The sequence below is a fragment of the Equus caballus genome, chromosome 21 (genome assembly GCF_041296265.1).
Source record: "Equus caballus isolate H_3958 breed thoroughbred chromosome 21, TB-T2T, whole genome shotgun sequence".
Lineage (NCBI taxonomy): Eukaryota > Metazoa > Chordata > Mammalia > Perissodactyla > Equidae > Equus > Equus caballus.
Window position 1 is genome coordinate 45,163,391 of NC_091704.1, and position 23,744 is coordinate 45,187,134.

At 43.1% G+C, this 23,744-nt stretch overlaps 1 protein-coding gene across 21 annotated transcripts in view; it reads right to left on the reverse strand.

Moving 5' to 3' along the window:
• The window catches only part of RAI14 (retinoic acid induced 14), a 138,497-nt gene that overhangs the window by 38,888 nt on the left and 75,865 nt on the right, over positions 1-23,744 (reverse strand). For 15 of the 21 annotated variants that reach the window (XM_070246335.1, XM_070246340.1, XM_070246346.1 and 12 more), the window contains exon 3: positions 15,151-15,281. In XM_070246335.1, the coding sequence (XP_070102436.1) occupies positions 15,151-15,281 (131 nt within the window). Of the gene's footprint in view, positions 1-15,150; positions 15,282-15,426; positions 15,657-23,744 lie in introns of those variants that run through there. The other 6 variants (XM_070246338.1, XM_070246333.1, XM_023625784.2 and 3 more) reach the window with 5 other exon arrangements.

The window sequence follows — 23,744 nt, forward strand, 5'->3', positions numbered from 1 at the left end:
ACTATTAAAAAAAGTCTGTGGGAGCCAGCCCTGATGACTTAGTGGTTAAAGTTCAGTGCTCTCACTGCTTCAGAAGCCCAAATTCGGTTCACAGAACCACACCACTCATCTGTCAATTGCCATGCTATGGCAGCAGCTCACACAGAAGACTAGAAAGGACTTACAACTACAATATACAACAATGCATTGGGGGTCCTTGGGGAGGGAAAAAAAAAAAGAGGAAGATTGGCAACAGATGTTAGCTCAGGACAAATCTTCTTCTGCAAAAAAAAAAAAAAAGGGTGAGCATGGGGCTCACCCATGCTTTAAAAAAAAAACGCTAAAAGAAAATCTGAGGGCCAGACTTCAAAAGAGAAAATATAAAAACAGGAAAGAATAACTATCAAAACATATAGTTATTTTGATATCTATTGATTATTGATTAATTCCTTAAAAATATCCTATCTTTTTATCTAATAATCTATCATTGCCATAGGATTTTAGTCAGGCAATCATTCTACTACCTAACTTAGGACATAGTGTCTATAACCTGAGTTTGCTAAATCAATTACCACATAAAAGAAAACCAAAATGGTCGGTGCACTGATGGAGTTTCGTCTTGTTTTCATGAAAGGTGTGCAAATACAAAAGAAATAAGGCACAAATTCAACAACGAAATGACTCTGTCAGCAACTCCCTAAGAACCCCTCGTCCTTTATGTTACAGTAGCATTTATACGTTCAATCTAGACATCTTCCATTTGAACAGCAACCAACTACCAACAAACAGAGCTGGGCCGTTCTGTTAATTCTCCTCAGAGAGAATCCTGCTGGACGACAGCAGCTGCTGTCTTCTTTCTCGTTCATCCCCCAACCCCTGTGCCTAGAAGCAGCTCGTCACCAGGAGTGGTATACATTGTACTGTAAATGCCATTGCACAGAAGGACAACACGGGAAAATTAAATTGTTATTTCTTTTGTGTATTTAATTTGGATATCTAGTCATTTTAAGGTTTTAACTTCAGGAAATCTGGTCCTTATTCCTAATATCCATGATTTTGAAAAATTAAAACTTCCAACATAGCTTTGTTAAAGCTTAGAGGAAGGACATACACATATAATCAGATGAGGGTGCATACTGGGGAGGTAATACATGTAATCTGGAAGGGCTCAGACAAGCTGGGGGGTTCTGCACTTTGCCACTTATAAGGGTGTGATCTTAGACAAGAGCTCTCTGTATCTTGGTTTCCACATCTGTAAAATGGGCTGTGAGGAATGAATGAGTCATATGTAAAAGCAATTAGCAAAACGTGAAGCATGTAGTGAACACTCAAAACAATGCCACCAATTATTACAGCCTCACCAACACAAGGCAAGACACAGAGTCGGGGACATGTTGCACTTTTTCCCAATGTTCAGAAAAAACAGGCTAGCAGAAGTTAAATCAGAACCACCATTGCTTAAGAAATGAAGAAAGAAGGAAGAGAGAAAGAAAGGAAAGAAAAGTAGGAGGCAGAAAGAGGAGAGAGAGAGAGAATGACAACAAGAAAGCTATGTGCATTTCCACCGAACGGAAACTCAGGAACAAAGCTGTAGACAGTCGCGGATGACAAAAAACCATCCAAGCCTGTGTGAAGCTCACACTTGAGCTGCTCACATTCTGGCACCTTTCACAGAAGTGATAATCCCCAAAGCAGGGTTTGGCAGCAGCAAGTCATTAGCATTCAAGCTCTGAATGTGAACAAGAACACAGCCAACTTTTACTAAGACGCTCCAGTGGAACGTAGGGCTTGGTTGGGTGGAAAAACGTGATTAGCCAGTGACAGAACCTGGATTCGTAGATGACAGTGCATAGGCTTCCTTTCTTAGGCAGTGACTGATAAAGGGAGGCATCCTTTGTGGTGGCAGTCCAGGTGACTGATAGGTTGGGGGCCACCCCCTATCTAGATGGCAGGAGGGCATCTGCGGGGTTACCTCAGGCTCAGGGAGCAGATGGTGCCCCAGGTCAGCATACGACTAATTTAGGTGGGTGCTCTCTAACGGCCTGTGTCCTGGATAGCTGGTAAAAGAGCACACCTCTAGATAAAGAGTTTGCAGACTTCGGGGAGGTGGGAGAAAGTCAACAGTATGTTGATTACACCCCCCCACCCCCGCACCCAATATAGACCATATTCTTGACAATGTTAATTCTAGGGCATTGGAACAATCCAAGTATGGGAGAGTTTTGATATTTCTATAGTTGTATATTTTTATAAGTGCTGCTACTGCAATAGCCAAATATATTCACTGACTCAGATATTCACTACCATACTAGAGTGTTTATGTGCCAGACACTGTTCTAAGCACTCAGAAAGGTGGTGAATGAAACAAAGTTGGACCTCAGCTTTTAGCAGGAAAACTAAAGATAAGCTAGTGCTTCTTAACTGGGGGTGATTTTGTACCACCCAGGGGACATGCGGCAATGTCTGGAGATATTTTTGATTCTTGATGGGGGCGGAGGGAGCAGAGTCTACTGACATTTAATGTGTAGAGGCCAGAGATACTTCTAAACATCCTACAACGCACAAGACAGCTCCCCACAACGCACAAGCATCCATCTAGTCCACAATGTCAACAGTACCCAGGTTCAGAAACTCTGTGATTATCCATAAAACAAATGGACAATGCTGAAATACAATTCTGTTCAAACAAATTAAACAAAGACTGAGGAAACAACATGATATTTTAACCTTTTTATTGAGAGATAATTCACACACCATAAAATTTACCATTTTAAAATGTCCACTTCAGTTGTTTTTAGTATATTCCAAGTTGTGCAACCAAAATCACTATCTAATTCCAGAACATTTTCATCGACCTAAAAAAATCCCTGTACCCATTAGCAGTCACTCCCTATTCCCATGCCCCACCAGCCCCAAACACTCATCTCCTTTCTTTCTCTGTGGATTTGCTTATTCTATACATTTCATAAAGATGGAATCATACAATGGGTGGTCTTTTGTGTCTGGCTTCTTTCATTTGGAATGTTTTCAAGGTTCATCCATGTTGTAACGTGGATCACTACTCCCTTAAAAATATTCCATTGTAGGGGGCTGGCCCCATGGCCGAGCGGTTAAGTTGGCGCGCTCCGCTGCAGGTGGCCCAGTGTTTCGTTGGTTCGAATCCTGGGCGCGGACGTGGCACTGCTCGTCAAACCACGCTGAGGCAGCGTCCCACATGCCACAACTAGAAGGACCCACAACCAAGAATATACAACTATGTACTGGGGGGCTTTGGGAGAAAAAGGAAAAAAATAATAAAATCTTTAAAAAAAAAAATTTCCATTGTATGACCAAATGTAATATTACATTTTATTTATCTACTCATTGGTTATGGACATTTGGGTTGTTCTCTACTTTTTGATTATTATGAATAACACCGCTAAAACATTCATGTACGACTGTTTGTGTGGAGATGTTTTCAATTCTAGTGGGTATACACTAGGAGTGGAATCGCTGACCTATACGGTAACCATGTTGAACTCTGAGGAACCACTAAACTGTTTCCTAAAGTCGCCGTGCCATTTTACATCCCCAGCCACAACATATGAGGTTCCAATTTCCCCACATCCCCGCCAAGACTTTCTATCATCTGGCAAATTTTAGTTTAAGAGATGAGAATTTTAATTACAACCTAAAATTTCCAGAGGAGAAACAATTAAGTCTTTCTTAATGAACCCTTTGAAGTAGTTATTTCAGTTAATTATCAGCTGAAATTTCCCCCTAAAGGAATATAAAAGAGTAAAATGCAAAACAAATTAGGAACATGGCTCGGCTTTTGTCTCTATCTAGGCTTTTACTTCTTATTAAAAAATGTGGCCTTCCTTTTTAAAGACAAGAAATACCACTCAAGAGTCTCTACAGTAATAGATTTTATGAGAGATCTTGTTGGTTTGTTTTTCTCTTCCTTTGATAAGTCAAGAATTCAGTGGAGGAGGGAGGGGTATAGAAACCTTTTATCCACTCCACTAACGCCATGCCCAGTGACAGGGACACTTGTCACTGCCTAGGGATAGCAGGGCAGCTTCTCCAGATTCTAGTGTAGCTGAAGTGACAGCACTTCAATAGCCTACGTCTTGGCTGCCCCAAGAGCGGTCTGTGGACCAGGAGCCTGTTAGAAACGCAGGCTCTCAGTTCCCACCCCACATCTACTGAATCAAAAGCTGCACTTCACAAGTTCCCCAGCTGATTCACGCGCATATTAACGTTTGAGAAGCCCTGCTCTAAGTGGGGAACAAGAACCTCAAACCGTCATTTTTACCAAGGCACCCATTGTTTCGAAGTTCTTTTGAAAACATAATCCCCTTCGGCTTAAAAGCATTCTCATGGGTATGTTCAACAAAAACACAAAAAATCTATGCTGTTTTAAGTTTCATTATAATAGGGAATGTTGAGCTTTGCTTATAAAAGCTCAGATGGGCCCTTCCACAGAGATGTAACTAAAAGGCAGAAATAGAGCAGCCTGAAGATTTACATACTAAGACTTTGATCCTTTGCTGTTTATTGATATTTGGAATTTCTCTGCTTTTGTCACTTGGAAAGTTCCCAAGGTTTCTGTGCTTCAGAGTTTTGTGACTCCCCATCTCTCCCCCTCCCTATCTCCCTCTGCCCCCAAGAGAAGGTCAACCCACTGTGTCCCCAGGAACCTCAAACGGCAGCTGGATGGCAGCCTGAAGGTGCAGTGGAAGCAGCAGGAGGGGCAGAGAGAGTGGCCTAGGAGGCCAGGGTACCACGGCTGGGTTTGCCGCCTTGTTGCCGTGTCATCCTGACCGAGGTACTTAACTTCAGTTCCCTCACCTCTACACCAAGTTTAAGGCAATTAAATAACAACATCATCAACAATAATAGCAGCTTATCTATTGAACCACAATGTACCAGTTACGTTTAACTATTACATCCCCCAACAAGCCTAGGGGAAGGGTAACTATTATCCTCATTTTACGGAGGCACAGAGAAATTTAGTAACTTGCCCAGAGTCCCAGAATGACTAAGTAGAGGCTGGATACTAACCTGGGCATCCTGCCTTCAAAGTCGGCCCTTCACTCCACGCTGAGAAAGGGCGATGTTGGTTAAATCACTCTGTACACTGTGAAACGCTATAGAATATAAGTTATGGGCTGTGCTGCTCTTTAAAAAACAAAATTTAAACTAAAAAAATGGAAGTACTTGGCCAAAAAGCAAACGCGGGCTTTTCACTGGGGCAGATTAGGGTTGCTAGGTGCTCTCAAAAAGACGGGAATGTACCCCAAGTGCTGCAGCAAACAGGGTCTGCAACAGGGGTTTTGTTTCCTACAAAACCACTCAGCACGTTGTGCAAAACTTCCAGAAATAAATACCTCAGGACGAGGCTGGGCTATTTCTCAAGGCTCTTAACCCAAAGGGAATTTGACCTGTTGCTATTCAAAAGCCCATGAGGGATGGCCTAGAAAGTTCCTTCTATCGTTCAGAGTAATAAACACAATTCTTCTGGTTTCTGAGCACCAGCTGAGACATAGATTTGGAGGAGATATAAACTCACAAGGCTACTTTTAGAAGACTGATTTTTTTTAGGCATATTCATTCACAGAAAATTTCACTCAAACCAAACTCTTTCTTGTCTCCTTCAATACTACACCAGCTCCTGACACCAAGAGAGCTAGCAGAATGAGGTCAAGGATGTGACAGGCTGGCTACCATGATTGGGTCTCCAATTTCTCCTCTGCCTCTGCAACTGATTTTCACCGCCCGAATCAAGCAAACCAACACCCACACAGAGAAATGAGCATCCACCAAACACTACCAGCCCTGGCCAAGCCTAGAATTTCCAGTGCCTTAGAAGGTTCTAGAAGGATAAACTGGTCCAACATCCTCATTTCATAGATGAAGACACTGAGGCTCAGAGAAGTTAGGAAATGCTTCAGGACTTGAATTCACTGGCCTGACTTTAAGAGCAATTTCTTCTAAATATAACCCCATCTCCCTCCTTTCCTTTTAAAGTCCTTTCTTTTTTTTTTCTTTGAGGAAGATTAGCCCTGAGCTACCATCTGCCGCCAACCCTCTTTTTGCTGAGGAAGACTGGCCCTGAGCCAACATCTGTGCCCATCTTCCTCTACTTTATACGTGGGTTGCCTGCCACAGCATGGCTTTTGCCAAGCGGTGCCACGTCTGCACCCGGGATTGAATGGACGAACCCTGGATCGCTGAGAAGCGGAACGTGCGGACTTAACTGCTGCGCCACGGGGCCGGCCCCTAAAGCCCTTTATTTCTAAGAGAGGGGTCACCACTGTCAGCGAGACTCAGGAATACTTCAAGATAAAAACCAGCTTTCCATAATCCTTGAGAGTTTCAGCATTTCCCTACCACCTAAAATCGCCTGTATTTTTATTGCATTCCTTTTATAAGACATCCTTCTGGAGAGAAAAAAAAAATATTAAATCACATTAAAACAAAGCAGGGAAATTATTTAGATTTAGTATTTAATCCAAAGTCCTTTCCATGGCTCACCAGGCTCTACATGAGGAGGTCCGGGCTCCCTCTTTGACCTCAGTTTCTAGCTCTCTCCATTCACTTGGCACATCAAGCACCCTCCCACCTCAGGGACTTTGCCTTGTTGTTCCCTCCACCAGGAGAACAGTTCCAGAAAAGTGCATGGCTCGGTCCTTCATTCCATTCAGGGATCTGCTCAAATGAAGATGTCTGCTCTGAGAGGCCTTCCTTTCCCAGGTTTATTGAAAGTGGCCCCTGGCCTCTTCATTTTCTTCAATGCACCTGACGTTACATCAAAGAGGCATATGTTATTGTCTGTCTGCATGAGGGCGAAGACTTTGTATTGCCTATTGCAATTGTCCTAGCACAGAGAAGCAATTTTTTTTTTTTTAGGTAATGCAAATCTTTAGTTTTGAATTTGCTTCTTAAGCGTGAAGTTTCTATTTAGAGTTTCCTTAAACTAAAGCACACCCAATAAACTAGCATAACCATTATTCTCAGGTTGTAATGTAAGCTTTTAAGAGAGACGCTGTGTCCTTTATGGTATGTTATTATAAGCTTGATTTTGCTTCCCAACATCATGTTGTACAGTGATTCTTAAAGTGTGATCCCCAGGCCAGTAACATCACTATTAACAGGAAACTTGTTAGAAATGCAAATTCTTAGGATCCTGCCCAGACTTGAGGGTGGAGTCCAGCAATGTTTTAATAAGCCCCCCCAGGTGATTCTGATGCACGTTTAATTTTTCGGATCACTCACATAGTTGAAAGTAGTATGAACGAAAAGTCAGTATTCGGTTTAGGTCTCAGCTCTGCCGTCCCCAAGTATGGGACAATAAAGTCACTCAAATTCACCAGCCTCAGTTTACACATCTGGTCCATATGATCACCGAAGCCCTTTTTAGCTTTAAAAGTCTATGATTCCAACCCAGCACTTATTTGCTGCAACATCTAAATTCTAACGAGGTCACTGAGCTCAAATGAGGCTTAGCCCACACCAAATATTTCAGTGGGACAATCCTAACAATAGGATTAAAAGATCTGGATTCCCATTTCAGATTATAATCTGAAGGTAAGGAAAGCAGTACTGTCTAATAGCTTCTAGTTATGAAAGCCTTGAAAAACTAAATTCTCCTCTGCCAGTGGGCATCAACCCTGTCGGCCCAGAGAGAAACCCCCTGGCTTTCAGCTATTGCAAAGGCAGTGCCAACAGGGACTCTGATCACTGCTTCCGGTAGGAACCACATGGCAGAAAGTTTGAGAAATGGAAACACTGGCTGCCTTTTCCTGTTAAATGTGTCAGATAGATATAATAAAAGATGACTGGCATAAAAAAAATAAAGGCTGTAAAAATAGGATTACTGTCCTTGAAAGGCTCATGATGTGCTAATACAATCAGCAGTGCTACTTCTGGGGACAGGAGGCAGGAGACACTGAGAGGAAAGACCACACTTAAGCCGAGCGTCAGCTCTATTTCTTCGTTTCATAAATGCGGTCTGGAAATTGCACTTGGGGAATTATGAAATCTCCATAGGGCAAATGATTTGTTTCTTGTATTCATGATAGACCCTCAGACTCTAGTATCGAGAGCCTAGAGTGGGGGATTCACACTAATTCCAGAAGAGATGTCACCCACTTTGGAAATCAGAAAAGGTTTCATGAAAGAGATGGCAAATTGGGCCTTGAATGATACCCAAGACTCGGTGGGACGGGGTGGTGGTGGCGGCATTTTGGAAGATGTGAATTTCAGGGATCCAGTGGGGAGGCAAGAGAGTCTCTAAATGAGAAGCACGTGCTAAGTGATCCTGCGTGCCTCCACCCGGGAAGCGTCTGGTCGCTGTCAGCGTGAGAGCCTCTGCTCCAGGTGCCCTCTCTCATGGGGTTAGACTGAGGGGAGGTCGCTGCTGTGTGGGCCGAGATCCACGCCCGTCTGCCCCTGCTCTGCTCTCTATCACAGAGAGCTCCATTTCCCAGGCTCTCCTGACCTCCGCATGCAGCGGTAGGTCCAGCCACTGGAGGGCACGGCCCACAGACAGGAGGGAGGAGCAAAGCCAGACGGCTTCCACCCTGAGCAACAATGACATATCCAAGCGTCTAAGAGCCTTCTTTCTCAACATACTAATCCAACTTTGAAAACAGTTTCAAAATGAAAAATCCCGTGATCCCATCAATATTTTATCAATGTACTTCTTAATTTCAAGATCTATTCTCATCAATTTGCACCACTTCTGTGGTACAAGTCTTCCTTTTGCAACAAGATCTGTTCAGTTTTAATATATAACACTATTTCCCTTTAAAAACCTTGTGAATCATACTACTTTAATATAACTCACTTTAAGCCAAAAATTACCTTTCATTTTATTTTGTGCACTATATATATATATATATATATATATGCACATATCTGTATGTATGTGTATGCTAGAAAAAATTTCTCCTGGACTCCCTGGGCCTTCCTCAGGCCACCTGTAACCTATGGGCTTGGGGCACCTGGGGTCTCACGTGGAGTGTCTAGCGCAGTGGTTCCCAGTTTAGACTGATCATTCAAATCACCTGTGGTGCTTTAAAACCCCCATGCCCAGACTGCACCCCACACCAATTAAATACGAATTTCTGGGGGTGGCGCCCAGCATTTTTTCCAAAGCTGCCCAGGTAATTCTAATGGGAGCCAAGTTAACTGCTGATCTAGTTAGTGTCAAGTGGAGTCCTGAACTTGAACTGCTTTGATAAGCCCTTGAAGGGAAAGAAGCAATGGCCATGGTGTCACTGTTTGTCTTTCCCATTTGGGATGGCCTCTATTCATGCTGTTACCAACACCTACACTGTCCTCTTCCCCTGTGCCTGCCCAAATCGTCCTGATCCATTCTTCAAGGCACACCTCACATCACACCTCAGGCAGGAAGCATTTCTTAGCTACCCCAGTGTGTGATCCTCTCTCCCCCCCTTAAATCCTTTAGAGTTGGTATTTTACCGCTTAGCACTTAATTATTCTCCAGGACTTTTGTTGGTCTTGTCTTCTCAGCTAGATGCTGTGCATCTTGTATGCAAGAATCATATTTTCTCCTTCTTATGGATGTGCTTACAACAGAGTTTTGAACATTTTAGACTCAGGGAGTACCTGTGCCTGTCGATTAATGAAACAAACATTTGGGCCTATTTGCAAGGGATGAACAGAGGTTGTATCACCTTCAAAAATCTATGTGACCAAAAGCAGAGAGGATATGCTAAAGAGCAATTATATCCTTCAGTTTATCCCACTGTCAATATCAACAGGTCTTAGGAAAGGCAGAGCGTGATTTTGCCTAGAAGATGATTTCGTAGGGAGGAGACCACAATTACACACAAAATACGTAGTGTAGTGGTTTTAGGGAAATTAGTTTCACAGCTGTATGTGAGAAGAACTGGAGAAGGCTGACGGGTGGTATGACTTGATTTCCAAGACTGAACTGCTGGTATGAAATATCTAATACATCTCAACTCTGAGAAAACAGAGGGACAAAAGTGCAGCAACCCACCAGCCAGAGAAGTCCCTTAACACACTGATTTGCAGAACTCAAGGACTACTTTCCCTATTTTATATTTAAGCTCCACAGAGGTATCTAAAAATACTTGCACAAGTTCTTGCTTTCAAAGTGAAAAAAAATCAGGTTTCTGAAATGTGGGATATATGTACATATCCTAATATATGTGTGTGTGTGTGTGTGTGTGTGTGTGTGTGTGTGTGTGTATACATATATATATGTTAGGTCTATACACACATGCCTGGGTGGTATTTCTTCAAACACTACAGTCCCAGCAGTGATTTTATTTAGTCTGGTTGTTCCTAAGACAAACACACACAACTTTAATTAAATGCACATCCAAATATAGGGGAAACCATCTTGAAACAATTAGACCGTTCTACGGTAAGGTTTTCCGGCAATGGCAGCCTCCCACTTCCTTACCTCCACGTGGAGAGAGAACAGATGGGCTGAGGGAAGCCAAGCCTGACTCCATAAACACAGCCTGCGGCTATAACTCTGCCCTGTTTTGTTTTGTTCTCTTCTGACCCAAGACACCACCCTTCTTTTACTCTTTCCTAAATGAATTCCAGTCATACAATTGGTTTCACTTTTTTTAACCCCTCTTTGATCAGTTTGAGAGAGAGAAAACTTTCAGGCAAGGTTTCTTATCTATCCTAAAGGAAATATTCCAGCATGAAACTGAAAAGTCTCAAGAATTACCAAACCACCCATCTGGTTATTGACCTCGGGTTATGGAGGCTTCTGGAGAATGTCTGCCGACATGGCTGCCTCCACTGCCTCATTCTTGGGACTTTCTGGGTCATCTGGTTCTCTAGGTAGGAAAGGCTGAGTATTTAAATTGCTCTGGAAGCTGGGAGAGTAGAAGTGTCACATTGTGATGTTCACCAGGACAGCTCTTTTCCTCTCGAACCCCAAGTTAATTCCCTCCTAATTAATTTATCCATGAGATTTTTAACAGCAAAGAGAGAATGTTTTCTCCTTAAGAACCGTGCTCAAAATTCACTTCCCACAAATACCAACTGAATGCTTCTTCTGTGCCTGGAACAGTGGAAAAGACCAACACAACACCACCAATCATAGAATCCTTGTCCTCAGGGGGCTTACGGTGTTGTAAGGGATGCAAGTCTTTCAGAAAACAAAGATGTTTCTTAAGCCATAGAGATGTTTCTGTTGTTCTTGTTCTTTCAATGCAATAAAATACATCAAGTTCTAAATCAAGATTCCAGTATTTCAAAGAGAAGAAAAATCAAAAAAGGACTGAGGAGATGAGGGAGGAAGTCATTCTGGACTGGACATAGAAGCTGGGCCAACATCTGGACACTCCCACACGAGGGGAGGGCAGACAGCAGACAGCCTCCCCTCCAGTAGAAGGCAAGCTTGAGAGAATGTTTAGCTAAGGGTGGGGCCAGTGGGAGGACAGTGAAAGCCACCATCAGGACTCTAGGCTGTCAGGCAACCGGGAAACATTGCATATTACTGAGCAAAAAGACAAAATGGGTTATCACAAAGCCTAGCTAGAAAACAGGCCTCCAGCTTGATTTTGACATGGAGGTGTATAAATTGAAGGGCGAATCCTCATGAGCAGGCACAGAATGAGGCCAAGTGCTGCCAAGGACCTAACTTTCAAGTGGATGATCCAGTCTCGCCCTTTAGAGACAAATGCAAAACATTCCTTACACGCCCACAAACACACGCTGGCCCTGCAAGCTCCATGCGGCTGGTGGAGCCAAGAGGGTCAGCAAAGGTGACACACCATGTTGGTCTGTCATGAAATCAGAACCACTCCTAGGAAGTTACCAGTCCACATGCTACCAAACCAAATGCATATGGAAAGAACAGGAACTACAATGAAAAAGTCTCCATAACTTGAGAAACATTTTCGAGTGTGAGGGAGACACCTGTGTGCTCAGGCAAGAATGCTGAGATTAGACCAACCCAAATACAGCAGAGCAGGATTCCAAAAGTGAGACAGCTGAAGCCGAGAGAACAATGCTGCTTGGGGCTCACTGTTAAAACAGATCTCTTGGCCTTGCGTTGTTACCTGACACCAAAGACATATGAGATATTTTCCAGCCCCACAGCTCTTTCCCCTCCAATTCTGAATACTAAGACCATTAGATTTGAATGAAAATACGAAGCCAGATGGATTTAATTCCACGGTGCCTTTGAAAATTAAACTCTTATAGTTATCAGTTAATAACTTTAATCATCAAAAGGAATATTCCAAGCAGAAAAATTAAATGTTAACAGATGATTACTTACGGAAAATCTTGCACTGAAAAAAATCATTTGCTCCTCTTCCTTTTTCATATAGTTCCTCTAACTTTCTAGGTAAGTGCCATCGAAGAAAAAAATGGTGGACTTGCAAGTGCAAAGGTAGAGCTGTTAGAACGGGTTCTAGAGTTAATTCAGGGATTGCTGTATTATCTGAGCCTTAGTTTTATCATCTGCAAAACAGGGGTAGTGATTTTTGTATAATTGCTGTGTGCATTTCTACTGTTAAAAGAGAATAGAATCAAGTACTGATTCACGCTTCAAGGATGAACCTTAAAAACACTATGTTAAGTGAAAGAAGCCAGACACAAAGGGCACCATATAGTATGATTCCACTTATATAAAATATCCAAAATAGGCAAATTCACAGAGATAGAAAGCAGACTAATGGTGTCACCGCTTAATGGGTACAAGGTTTCCTTTTGGGGTGATGAAAAATTTCTGGAACTAGATAATGATGGTTGCACCACATTATGAATACACTTAATGCCACTGAAATGTAAACTTCAAAGCAGTTGAAATGATAAATTTTATGTATATTATACCACAATTAAAAACAAGAGAGAAAGAAGAGAAAATAACATTCTGGCCATCTCCTCTTTACATAATAAATATCTCATCGACAAAAAGTCTAAATTTATTACTGTGGTTACAGTTGTGGCTAAGCTGCTAATCTAAATTTGCTGTCTTCTTTTCAGTAAGTACTGTCCTGGACAAAACTACCAGGAACAGTTATCTGCCCTTTCTCCGGGATGGCTATGGAAGGATGTCTTGTGCAGATACCTGCAAAGCTGAACTAGGAGGAGCAGGAGGCAGGAAAGCTGACTCTATCAAGGAAATTACAAGCTGGAGGGCAAGAGGTTTAAGAACTAAAACTTACATAAGGTTGAGTAAGCAAGTGACTCAACAAAATATTAGCCAACAACCAAAGCCCGCCTACTACCAGGAGTCCTGACTACCAAGTCAGAGTCCACCAGGACATGGCCCTGTGCCCCAGACCTGAGAGACAGGCCTCTGCAAAGGTGGAAGGTCGAACCAAAACTGAGGGGGAGCTCAACCTGGGGCTTTGGCAGAGAGGACAAGCCCAGCTCTTAGAGGACGCAATACTGATCTAAACAAGAACACTTTCCTCTTCCCTTTCTGTACCAACTAGCCTGGTCCCCAGATAAAACTCAGACCCTTAGGCTATCTTGTGGCTCCCCAAACATTAGGGTTGGTGTCTTTGCTATGGGTGAAATCCAGTGGGTGCTAGGAAGAGGGTTTAATTGGCAAAATTTGCTAACGTGTGATGCTCAATCTTCTCCTCACATTCTGCCTTTTATTCTCACGATCTATCCCTCCATCTAGAGTCAACCTAGTTTCTAGATGATGATTCTCTCTGCTTGAACCTACATGGGACACTTTAAAAGCTATTGAGTCCTGGGCCTCTCCACAGAACAAGTGATTCAGAACATGGGGTGGGCACTTTTTTAAAAGCTCCCCAGGTGATTCTAATGCAGGAGCTGCCAGCATTGAGGACTGCTCATCTAGGAGAGGAAGGGAAGGGAGGTGGCTTTATGAAGTGCCTACTGTGGGCTGGGGACTGTGCTAGTTCCTTATGTATAGTATCTATAGCTGTAGGTGCTCCTCCTATATCCTCTTGGACTTGTTCTGGCCATGAGCATTATGGCCTCCCTGGAGGGAGAGATCATCAGCGATAGATGCCCTAGTTTCCTTACCCCTTGGGTGGGATAATCCTGAGGCATACTTTAAACCTGGGATAAGCAAACCAGTTCCATAAGAAGCCACACAGTTAGTGTGTTAGGCTCTGTGGGCCATAGAATCTTTGTCTTGACTACTCAAACCTACCTTTGCAGTGCAGAAGCAGCCATGGACAATGCTAAATGAATGGATTAGGCTGCATTCCAATAAAACTTTATTCACAAAGATAAATAGTGGGCTATAGTTGCCCAACCCCTGCTCTAAGTCTAAACAGATTTCCAGAGGTCCCCAGCAGGAATGGGTTCCAGTTGTCTAAAGCAGTAACCTGCCAATAACATGCTACATGGGCTTCAATCTCTTACCATGCACTTCCTGGGATCACTGGCTATAGAAACTACTTGCACTCAAATCCTTGTCTCAGAGCCCACTTCTGGGGGTATCCAACCAAGGTCAGCATCTTGTTTTACACTCATAACCACGCTAGTGGTTGAATACTATCATCTCCATTAGACAGTGAATAAATTAAGATTTAAGGACTACACAACTCCTAAGTGATAGAGTCCAGATTAGAAGTGTATTTAGCTCCAAAGTCAATGATCTCTCTACAATATGACAGAGTGAGGATGAATACAACAAATAAATACACAGACATACATACACAAATACTTAATCAAATACCATATGGTTTAATTATGGTGGGCAAGAGCACCACATATGGCAAATCATAAAGCAAAATTCATACCACTCATGTAATTACTGATCTATGTTAAGGAGGGGGTTTTAAAAGAAATAATATGAATAGTAGGGTTTGAAGTTTACGGAAAAAAATCACTCTTTTATGCTGTTTCTAATCTAGGATAGAATTCATTTCCCACCTACCAGTTGGTTGCAATCCTGGTGCTGCTACTTCTCTGATGAAAGCTGTGATTATACCTGGGAACAACATAGCCGTTCCACATAAAGCCTAATGTATAATTTGGAACTTGAAGAGAAAAGAACTGCGCAGATTAAAAAATACTCTTACACATTCGAACATGGGAGGCTGGGGGACAGCAGTTTCACAAAGTCCTCTGAAAGGCACTTGTGAAGTTCCCCTATGGATCCTAAGGATTCCAGAGAACAGTTTGAGAACCCAGAACTGGCACAGTGAGAAACCAATCTTTTCAGCTTACGCGGTCTTGCCCTCGCTGTCATGTTTGGTGGCGCTGGCCCCCTTCTTGCCCAGCAGGGAAGCCACCTTCTCCGCGTCTCCATTCTCCACAGCCTGCAGCAGCCGGTCATCATTCTTGTTCCACTCATTGGTCTGTGGAGCAAAGGGGAGACGCAGAGCTGGTGAACAACGACAGTGGCCACAGCCGTACTGACCAGCAGCACCTCGGTCCTCCCCGTCGCCCACCCTCCTGTCACTCAAATCACAAACTGCCCCCAAATGGGCAACTTAGAAATACCTTCCCCTTCACCATGGAGACACCCAAGAAGGCTGGTTTCCCAAAAGAAAACATCAACAGTTCAATGAAATAGCGGCCAGTCAGCAAACTCTGAAATAAAGTAACTGCTTTTAACTGACGTTGGGAAGACGAGGCAACTTAAAAAGACCTCGTGGCCAGTTTACACATTAGCTTATTTCTAGCTAAACTTGACAGCTGACTCCTCAGAACACTGCCCTTTGACCTGGTCCACCGCTCACTGGGCCCGCGGTGTTACAGAACCAAACCGGCCAACAGCTCGGGGTTACCGCAGAGTGCATAGACACGCCATTTTTCATCTGCTTTTATTGCCACTCTTTCTGGCTTGCTTACTGGGCCCTGATTTTTGAGTTGCATATTGCTTTTAAATAGTTGTCAAAGCTACCAACTCAACAAAGTGTCACCAGAAATGAAACTTCTTCCTGATCAAGCTACAAACATCAAATAGCTTTAAGGAAAGCCTTTACACCCCTTAACGCCCAACCCCAACAATAACATAACTATGCAATACCACAGTAACAGTAAAGCTTTCATGTGTACAAAAACTAGGGTTTACTCTTAAGAAGGAAAGAAAAGATCTCTCTATAAGAGCAATGGACCTTGAGTATAAGACTATGAAGTTTCAAACAAGAAATGGCAGCAGCGGGGTGCTGAATGGTTAAGTTCATGCACTCTGCTTCAGTGGCCCGGGGCCTCACTGGTTTGGATCCTGGGCGCAGACATGGCATCGCTCATCAAGCCACGCTGAGGTGGCATGCCACATGCCACAACTAGAAGAACCTACAGCTAGAATATACAACTATGTACCGGGGGCTTTGGGGAGAAGAAGAAGAAGAAAAAAAGAAGATCGGCAACAGATGTTAGCTCAGGTGCCAATCTTAAGGAAAAAAAAAAAAGAAAGAAATGGCAGCAGTGAGCCATTGAAGGTTTTGGAGCAGAGGAGTGAGAGACTAAAATCAGTGACTGAAGAAGAGTCATTGGGAGGTTTATGAGGAGTATAGGATTACTAATGGGAGAAAAGATCCCGGGGGCACATTAAAGCCCCTGGGTCACTTTGCAGGCCCAGCCTGCCCACCAGACGTTCCCCAGCTAGGCCCACTTTCTGGCCCCTCCAGCTGTGGATACCAACACCCTGGGAAGGACAACTCCTCCCTCCCCAAAACTTTCTACAGACAGGTCTCCAGGGCTCTCTGCTTCCTTGTGACCTCTGAAGATAAGAACCTCCTGGCATGTCATATTAAAGGCTTTGCCATAGACCACAGGGAAGTACACCAAGGAGACGCTGGAGATTTAAAAGCTAACAGGAGGGAATTTTACGGGACCACAGTCTTCCGTGGTCCCAGTGTGTTCCCAATCTCTCTGCCCTGATGGAACTGGGAAGCCCAATAGGACTCTGCCTTCTCATAGAGCAAGGGAGGGCCCACCAGACATCCCAGCACCCCTCCAACCCCAGCCTAGAGCCAGGGCCTTTAGAGAAAGCCACAGGCCATGGAGGAGTAACATAGGTGGACCAGTCCCATTTCTTGGGACTCCCTCTTCCCCCGTGGCCATCGCTGAGTGCAAGAACACAGGGAGAATGAGGTAGGTTTGAATGAAAATCAGAAGTTGGTCCCCTAGGCTGCACGAACTTGAAGTCCAGAAATCTAGATTGGCACTTACACGTTAACACACCTTAAGTCACCCAAAGCATCTCTGTGCCTCAGTTTCCCAAGGCTTTAGACCAGAAGACCATTGTGATTCCTCTAATGCTCGAAAGGCTTAATCTATAAAATGCCCCAAACCAAACTTTGCTAGGGACTATCCTAGAGCAGTCCTGCCTGTGGTAATGGAAATGTTCTATACCTGCACTGTCCAAATCTGTAGCCACTAGGCCAGGAATTCTCGCCCAGGGGATTTTGCCCCTCAGGGGACATCTGGCAATCTCTGCAGACCATTTTTGATTGTCATGACTAGGAAATGCTAATGGCATCTAGCAGTTGGAGGCCCAAGGTGCTGCTAAGCATGCTAAAATGTACAAGCCAGCCGCCTCCCCCCAACAAAGAATGATCTGGCCCCAAATATCAATACTGCATTAGTCACCTGTGGCTACTGAGCACTGGATATGTGGCTAGTGCAACTGAGGAGCTGAATTTTTCACTTTAATGTTAGACTTCAAGTGCCAGCGGTTGGTGGCTACCATACAGAACAGTGCTGCTTTACACGACGGCTCTCTAAATATTTTTAACGTAGTAAGAATGTGTTTGGGCCAATGTCATCCACACTTCTCCTACAACAATCAAATCAGGTTTCCTATTGGAGGAACGCAATAAATCTATTGCCCCAGGCACAGGCATTTGTTAGCAGAATGGGAAGCTTTACTTAACAACAAAATGGAGCAAACACCAAGAAACAGATTGCAGCTTATTTCCCCCAGACTGCATTTTACAAGCCAAAACAAAGCAAAAAAGGTTTATGGAAGTACATTTAGGATCACTGATTCCTACCTTCATCATTCCGATGCTACATTATTAGTGTTGTCTTTTAAAATCCTCCCCAAACTTAAACTGATCAAATTAAAACTGGATTTGGAAGATCAAAAGGATATTAAATCTCAGACAACATGACTGAAAGTACTGATGCAAAGAAAGACCACATGAAAGGATTCTCCTTCTCAGCGTCACTAAGGCACTCAACTCTCGAGTAGAGAAAAATCTGATTACAGGGGTTCCCTAAAATTAGTTACAGGTGGATCTTTAGGGAGTTCAATTTCTATAGGACACAATAAGAAAGATCCACCCTCCCCTACTCTGGGGAAGACAAGGTCAATGGCACATCCCTTGAGGTCTGAAGTTCTTTTCTCTAGAGTCTCTCCCCAGTGCAGGCCAGAAGTTACTTTTCTCTCAGAGCAGATGAGGCAAAGAGAACATGGCTACCCACACACAAATATTTAATAAATTTAATTGAATTATAAATTAACTTCTTAATCCTAAACCTGTCCATGGAGATATTCTCTACATCTTCTCCTATATAACTATTCCATCCGGTGCCATATCCTGTACCAAACATTCTGAAACCGGGTTTCACTCAGTTAGTTGTCTGTTTTCAAAAGTAGTTAGACATGCATTACTAAAGCCCACCCTATGGACAACATCTCTGACGCTTGGGTCACCATGGCAACAGATGCTTAAGCTGTTTTTCAGTAACTCAGAGTCAACTCCTTGTTCAGTCCAGGCTGGTTAAGACCAAAAACTCATCAACTGGGCCTGCGTGAATGCCGATAGATGACCCTTTGACATCAGGGCCAAAAACTCAACCTTCAGATCATGCTAATGCCATTATTTTGGGAACATGCATCCTATGAAGAGCCATGAAGCTTGACTACACTTGCACAGATCATCTACTACCGCACTTATCCTTACCTCCAATCATCTATTCCCACGCTTCAGACCACTCTGCCCCTGTATCCCATAAATATCCCTAATCCCCATTTTCAGGGAGGCAGATTTGAGACTTGTTCTCCCCTTTCTTCGCTTGTCTGCCTTGTGAATAAACTCTTTCTCTGCTGCAAACTCGTCATCTCGGTGATCAGCACACAGCGTGTCTGGCAAAACGCACCGGGTTCCGTAACAATTCCATGGCCAAACACAAAATGAGACAAAATATGTGTTTAATGTATACTTTTAATGTCAGTGCTCCTGGGAATCCTGAAGTAAATTCCTCCCCCATCTCCATTCCTCTGCTCAGTGGTACCAAACTGAAATCAAGCATGAAAATGAATCTTAAAAAGTAATCTTAGTCAATCCACTGTCCAAAATTAGAGTTGGTCAGATAAATAGGTTGTGATATAATAAAAAATATATATTTGGTCTTTGTCCCAGTTCCTAGCACTAGAGCTTCTAAAACCAATGGAATTTTCTGAGTGATAGGGGTGAGAGGAACATCTTTTGTTATTCCTTATGAGGCCCTTTCAGCCTTACCTGCGTTTACATTAATGAGATGACTGGTGGTGAGAAGCCCTTAGAGAGCTTCAGGATTTGGGCTGGTTGCCAAAGGAGCCAACCAAGTAATTAGAGGGTTAGAACTTTTAGCTCCCCACCCCCCACCTCCAGGGAGTGAGTCAATCACCAACGGCCAATGATTTAATCAAGCATGCCTGCATAATAGAACCTCCAAAAAAACCCTAACCATGAGGTCTGGAGAGCTTCCAGGTCGGTGAACACATCAAGGTGCTGGGAGAGTGGAGCTAGGAAGGCACGGAAGCTTTGCGCACACACATGTCCATACCTTGCCCTGTGCATTTCTTCCACTTGGCTGTTCCTGAATTGTATCCTTTATAATAAACTGGTAATAGTAATGAAAATGCCTTCCTGATCTGTGAGCCATTCTAGCAAATTACCGAACCTGAGCGGAGGGTTGTGGGAACCCCTCGACTTTATAGCTGGTTGGTCACAATCGCAGTTGGCCCAGGATTTGTGATTGGCATCTGAAGCAGGAGCAGTCTTGTGGGACTGAGCCTTAACCTGTGGGGTCTGACGCTAACTCCGGGTTGTGTCGGAACCGCATCAAATTATTGGACATCCAGTTAGTGTCGGGAGAGTTGGAGAATCAGTTGTTGATGTGAAGAAAAATCCCACACGTTTGGTGTCAGAAGTGTTTTGTGAAAGAAGCAGATTTTAGGAGAGGTGAAGTTTGAAATTTTGCTATAACACCCCAAAGTAATTCACTCATACTCTGGAATCAGGGAAGGCCTGTGGAAACCACCATCATATCTGCAATATCCCCTCACCACCTGCGATGGAAATCCCCTCCTGTAGTTGGCATTCCCTCACAGGGCAGGCAAAGCTCTGCCTCCACACTGGGCTCCTAGTTCCCTCAGAATGGTGTTTTCAACCTATTAGTGGGTTAATCCAACATTTACAAAAAATTAAATAGAAAAAAATTAAAAGCATCATAGATGTATATACCATATTTAATAAGGTTAAACGCTTTATAAAACTTTTGCTTCTTATGTATGTGTGTCCTGGTGGTGATATAAAATATATTTCTTTTACTGAGGAATGACAATCAAAAACTTTGCACGCCACTGCTTTAGAAAGGTCTGTCATCCCATCCGTCTAGGGAAAGGCTTCCTTCCGAAGCCTAGCTCACACCCTGCAGGCACTTCAAAAGCCTTTCCTGGTGACCTCGCTCTGCTTCTCTCCTCCATCACGTCCCGGGGGACCCGCCTACTCATCTCCACTGAAGCCCACAGTCTAGACTTGATGAAATATTGCGTCCTGGCTTTTGTGTGCTCCTTTTGTCTCCCTGTCTTGAGCTCCCTCAAGGCACTGACAGCAGCCTTTATTTCTTACCCCCGTGGTGCCTAGCAATTGCTCAGTATCTGTTGCTGATTTTAGCAGGAATTTCTTCCCCTTGCTTAACCTAAATCTCTCCTGGCTTAGCAAACATTTGTTTTTTCATTTCTAAAACTCTTTCATTCTTTTGCAAACAATTATTTAATTATGTTATAGGTTTTATTTTTAATTTTACAGGCTCAATAAATCCAACTTAGCTTTTCTAAGACCCATTTCCCAACATTTTAATCATAGGTACACTTTCTCCGAATCTCTTCCCAACTAAGCAACCAAGCCTTATCAGTTCATTAGGGAGAAGCCTGTCTCCCAGATGTGAAAACCACTGGGCTATTTGTTAAATATTCAGACTCCCAGGCCCTGGAGCATCTGATTCAGGTGATCTGGGGTGGGGTCCTGGACTCACTCAGGTTCAACAAGTGCTCTCTGATTCTTACTGCAAGTTTGGGGGAATCAGAACCTATGCTAAGGCTAATCAGAGAATTTACTTGAAAGGATTTTCTTCCTCCGTGAAGCGTATTAAGGGAGAGGGTGGGAGAAGGGAAGAATTCTTCACTTTTCCTTGCAGAACTAGGTAGGTATTTTGTCCCCCACAAAAGCTGAATACATATAGGCTTTCCCTAGGAGTTGCATGTGCAACCTGTGTACAAGACGTATATAAAAATGTTAATGAAAGCATTGCTCATAATAGGCAAAAATGACAAATAATCATATGTCCAATAACAGAAAATGGATAAATTATAATCAAGCACCAAATTACCACATGGCAATAAAAATGAACAAACAACTACAAGCAACAATATGGATGGATGCTAAAAACAATATTGGCGAAAGAAGCAAGAGGCAAGAGTACACAATAGTTTGATTGCATGTGTATAAAGATGAAGACAGGAAAAATGGATCCATATTGTTTAGGGATGTATATGCAGATGGCAAAATTATAAAGAAAAGCAAGGACAAGGTTACAAACAATCGAGGATAGTGGTTAGGGGTGAGGGTGTGACATTTGATCAGGAAGGGACACCTGGGAGCATTCTGGGGTCTGTGTTCTATTTCATGACCTGGTTAGTGGCTCTACAGAGGTTTACTTGTTAAACGTTACATTCTTGTTTCGTGCACTTTTCTCTCTATGTGATTTATTTCACCCAGAATTTAGAAAGAAGTCTTGTGGTTCGCTTTCTGGTCAAATCAATACCGCACCATGTGCCCTTGGGCCGTTTGTATTCTCACTTGCTGTTTCCTCATCTCTAAAATGCAGGCAGCCTGGTATGAAATCTGTCTCTTAGGAGGCCTTACCAACCCAGGTGAGAATCTGATAAAAGTTACGATCCTTCCTCAGAATAATGCACATACACACAGAAGCTTGTGTACAATTGCAGAGGGTTCTCTATCTTAAACCCCAACCCCCAGCCCATCCATAAACCCAAGTTAAGAATGCCTGATGTAGAAAAAAGAGGCAGACTTCAAGTTTAGTGCTTTGGAGTTGAAATCCCAGCTCTACCACCTCCCATTTAGGTGGTCTCAAGCAGGTCATCAATGTCTGAGTCTCCATTTCCTTATCTGTAAAAGGTGGGGGGGATCACACCTACTTACAAATTATCCCAAGAATTAAATGTAATGTATACGACGGGCCTGGCACATATTAGGCACTCAAAAAAGAGTGATTATCATTATGACTGAGTTACATGATCTGTACTCTTCCTTCATGATTCATGCTCTATGAATCTTTTAATATTTACAGTTTAGGACCGATAGTCCACTACCCTTTCAGAGGCAGATAACGCCCTAATGCAAATTTAGATTCACAAATTTTCTACTATGCTCCTTAAAAATCACCTTTTAAAGGGCTCTAGAGAAAGCATTCACAGACACAAAATTAACCATTTTATTGAATAGGGCTCACTTTTCCAGCAGACTGTTTAAACAGACGCTATTTCAACAGAGCACATTAAGCCACATTTGCAAGTTCAGGAAGCCATATGTTACGTGCCGGAGACATGTGTAATGTGTCAGCTATGAAGGGCAGCATGTGGGAAAGGCGGACCTTACCTTCAATGTGGGCTCCAAACAGTCCTGCTAATACATCACCAGTGAGATTTTCAATGGCTGGCCTGTAAGTTTCCTATTCATCAAATCATTTCCAAATGACACCCACTTGCTTTTAAGAGTTTTCCCTGCCTTTTGAAAACCCTGCCTGCCTGCCTCCCTCGAGGGTAGCAGACACCATGTCAACCGTGTGATGAACGCCGGGGCTTTGGCAACTGACAACGTCTGCCCTTGGCCAGACATGGCATCACCTTCTTTTATTTTGGTTTAATCACTGGCAACTGAAAAACCAGTGGAAACTCAGTGGTCACAGACATCTGGCTAGTGGGCAGGTTTGACTTTTGGAATCTATCAACCCAACCAAAATAATCCAGTGGCACAGAGCAATCTAAGAAGAGAAAGAGTTTCTTTGACTTTCTTTAGGAAAGATGTTAAAACCCTAACCACCACAAATTAGGAGAGCTCCCGTTGTCTGGATCTGCTGGAGCAGCCGCTGGGAGGAGTGTATTTGAGAGATTATTTTTGGAAACGCCACATTTCTCCCTCTAGTTTACGGAGAGCAGACTATTTTGCCAATATAATCAGTAAGGCTAAGATGAAAGTTAGACAAAGTAGACAGTGTTTTCCCTGGGAAGATTTCAGATTCATACCATCCAGAAAAAAGAGCACACACCTCATATTTTAAGACAGAGGACAAGACACAGGCAAGCTTCTGGACCAGATGATATTTTCCCCTGTGTACTGTACCAGACAGTACTTATTAGATGTCCATCTACTAGGGACAAAAGTAATATAGAAAATTCTATAGATGCTGCATTCATTCATTCATTCAACAAATATTTACTCAGTACCTTCTATATAGCCGGCATTCACTTATTCAACAAATATTTACTTAGTACCTTTTATACAGCCGGCATAGTCTTT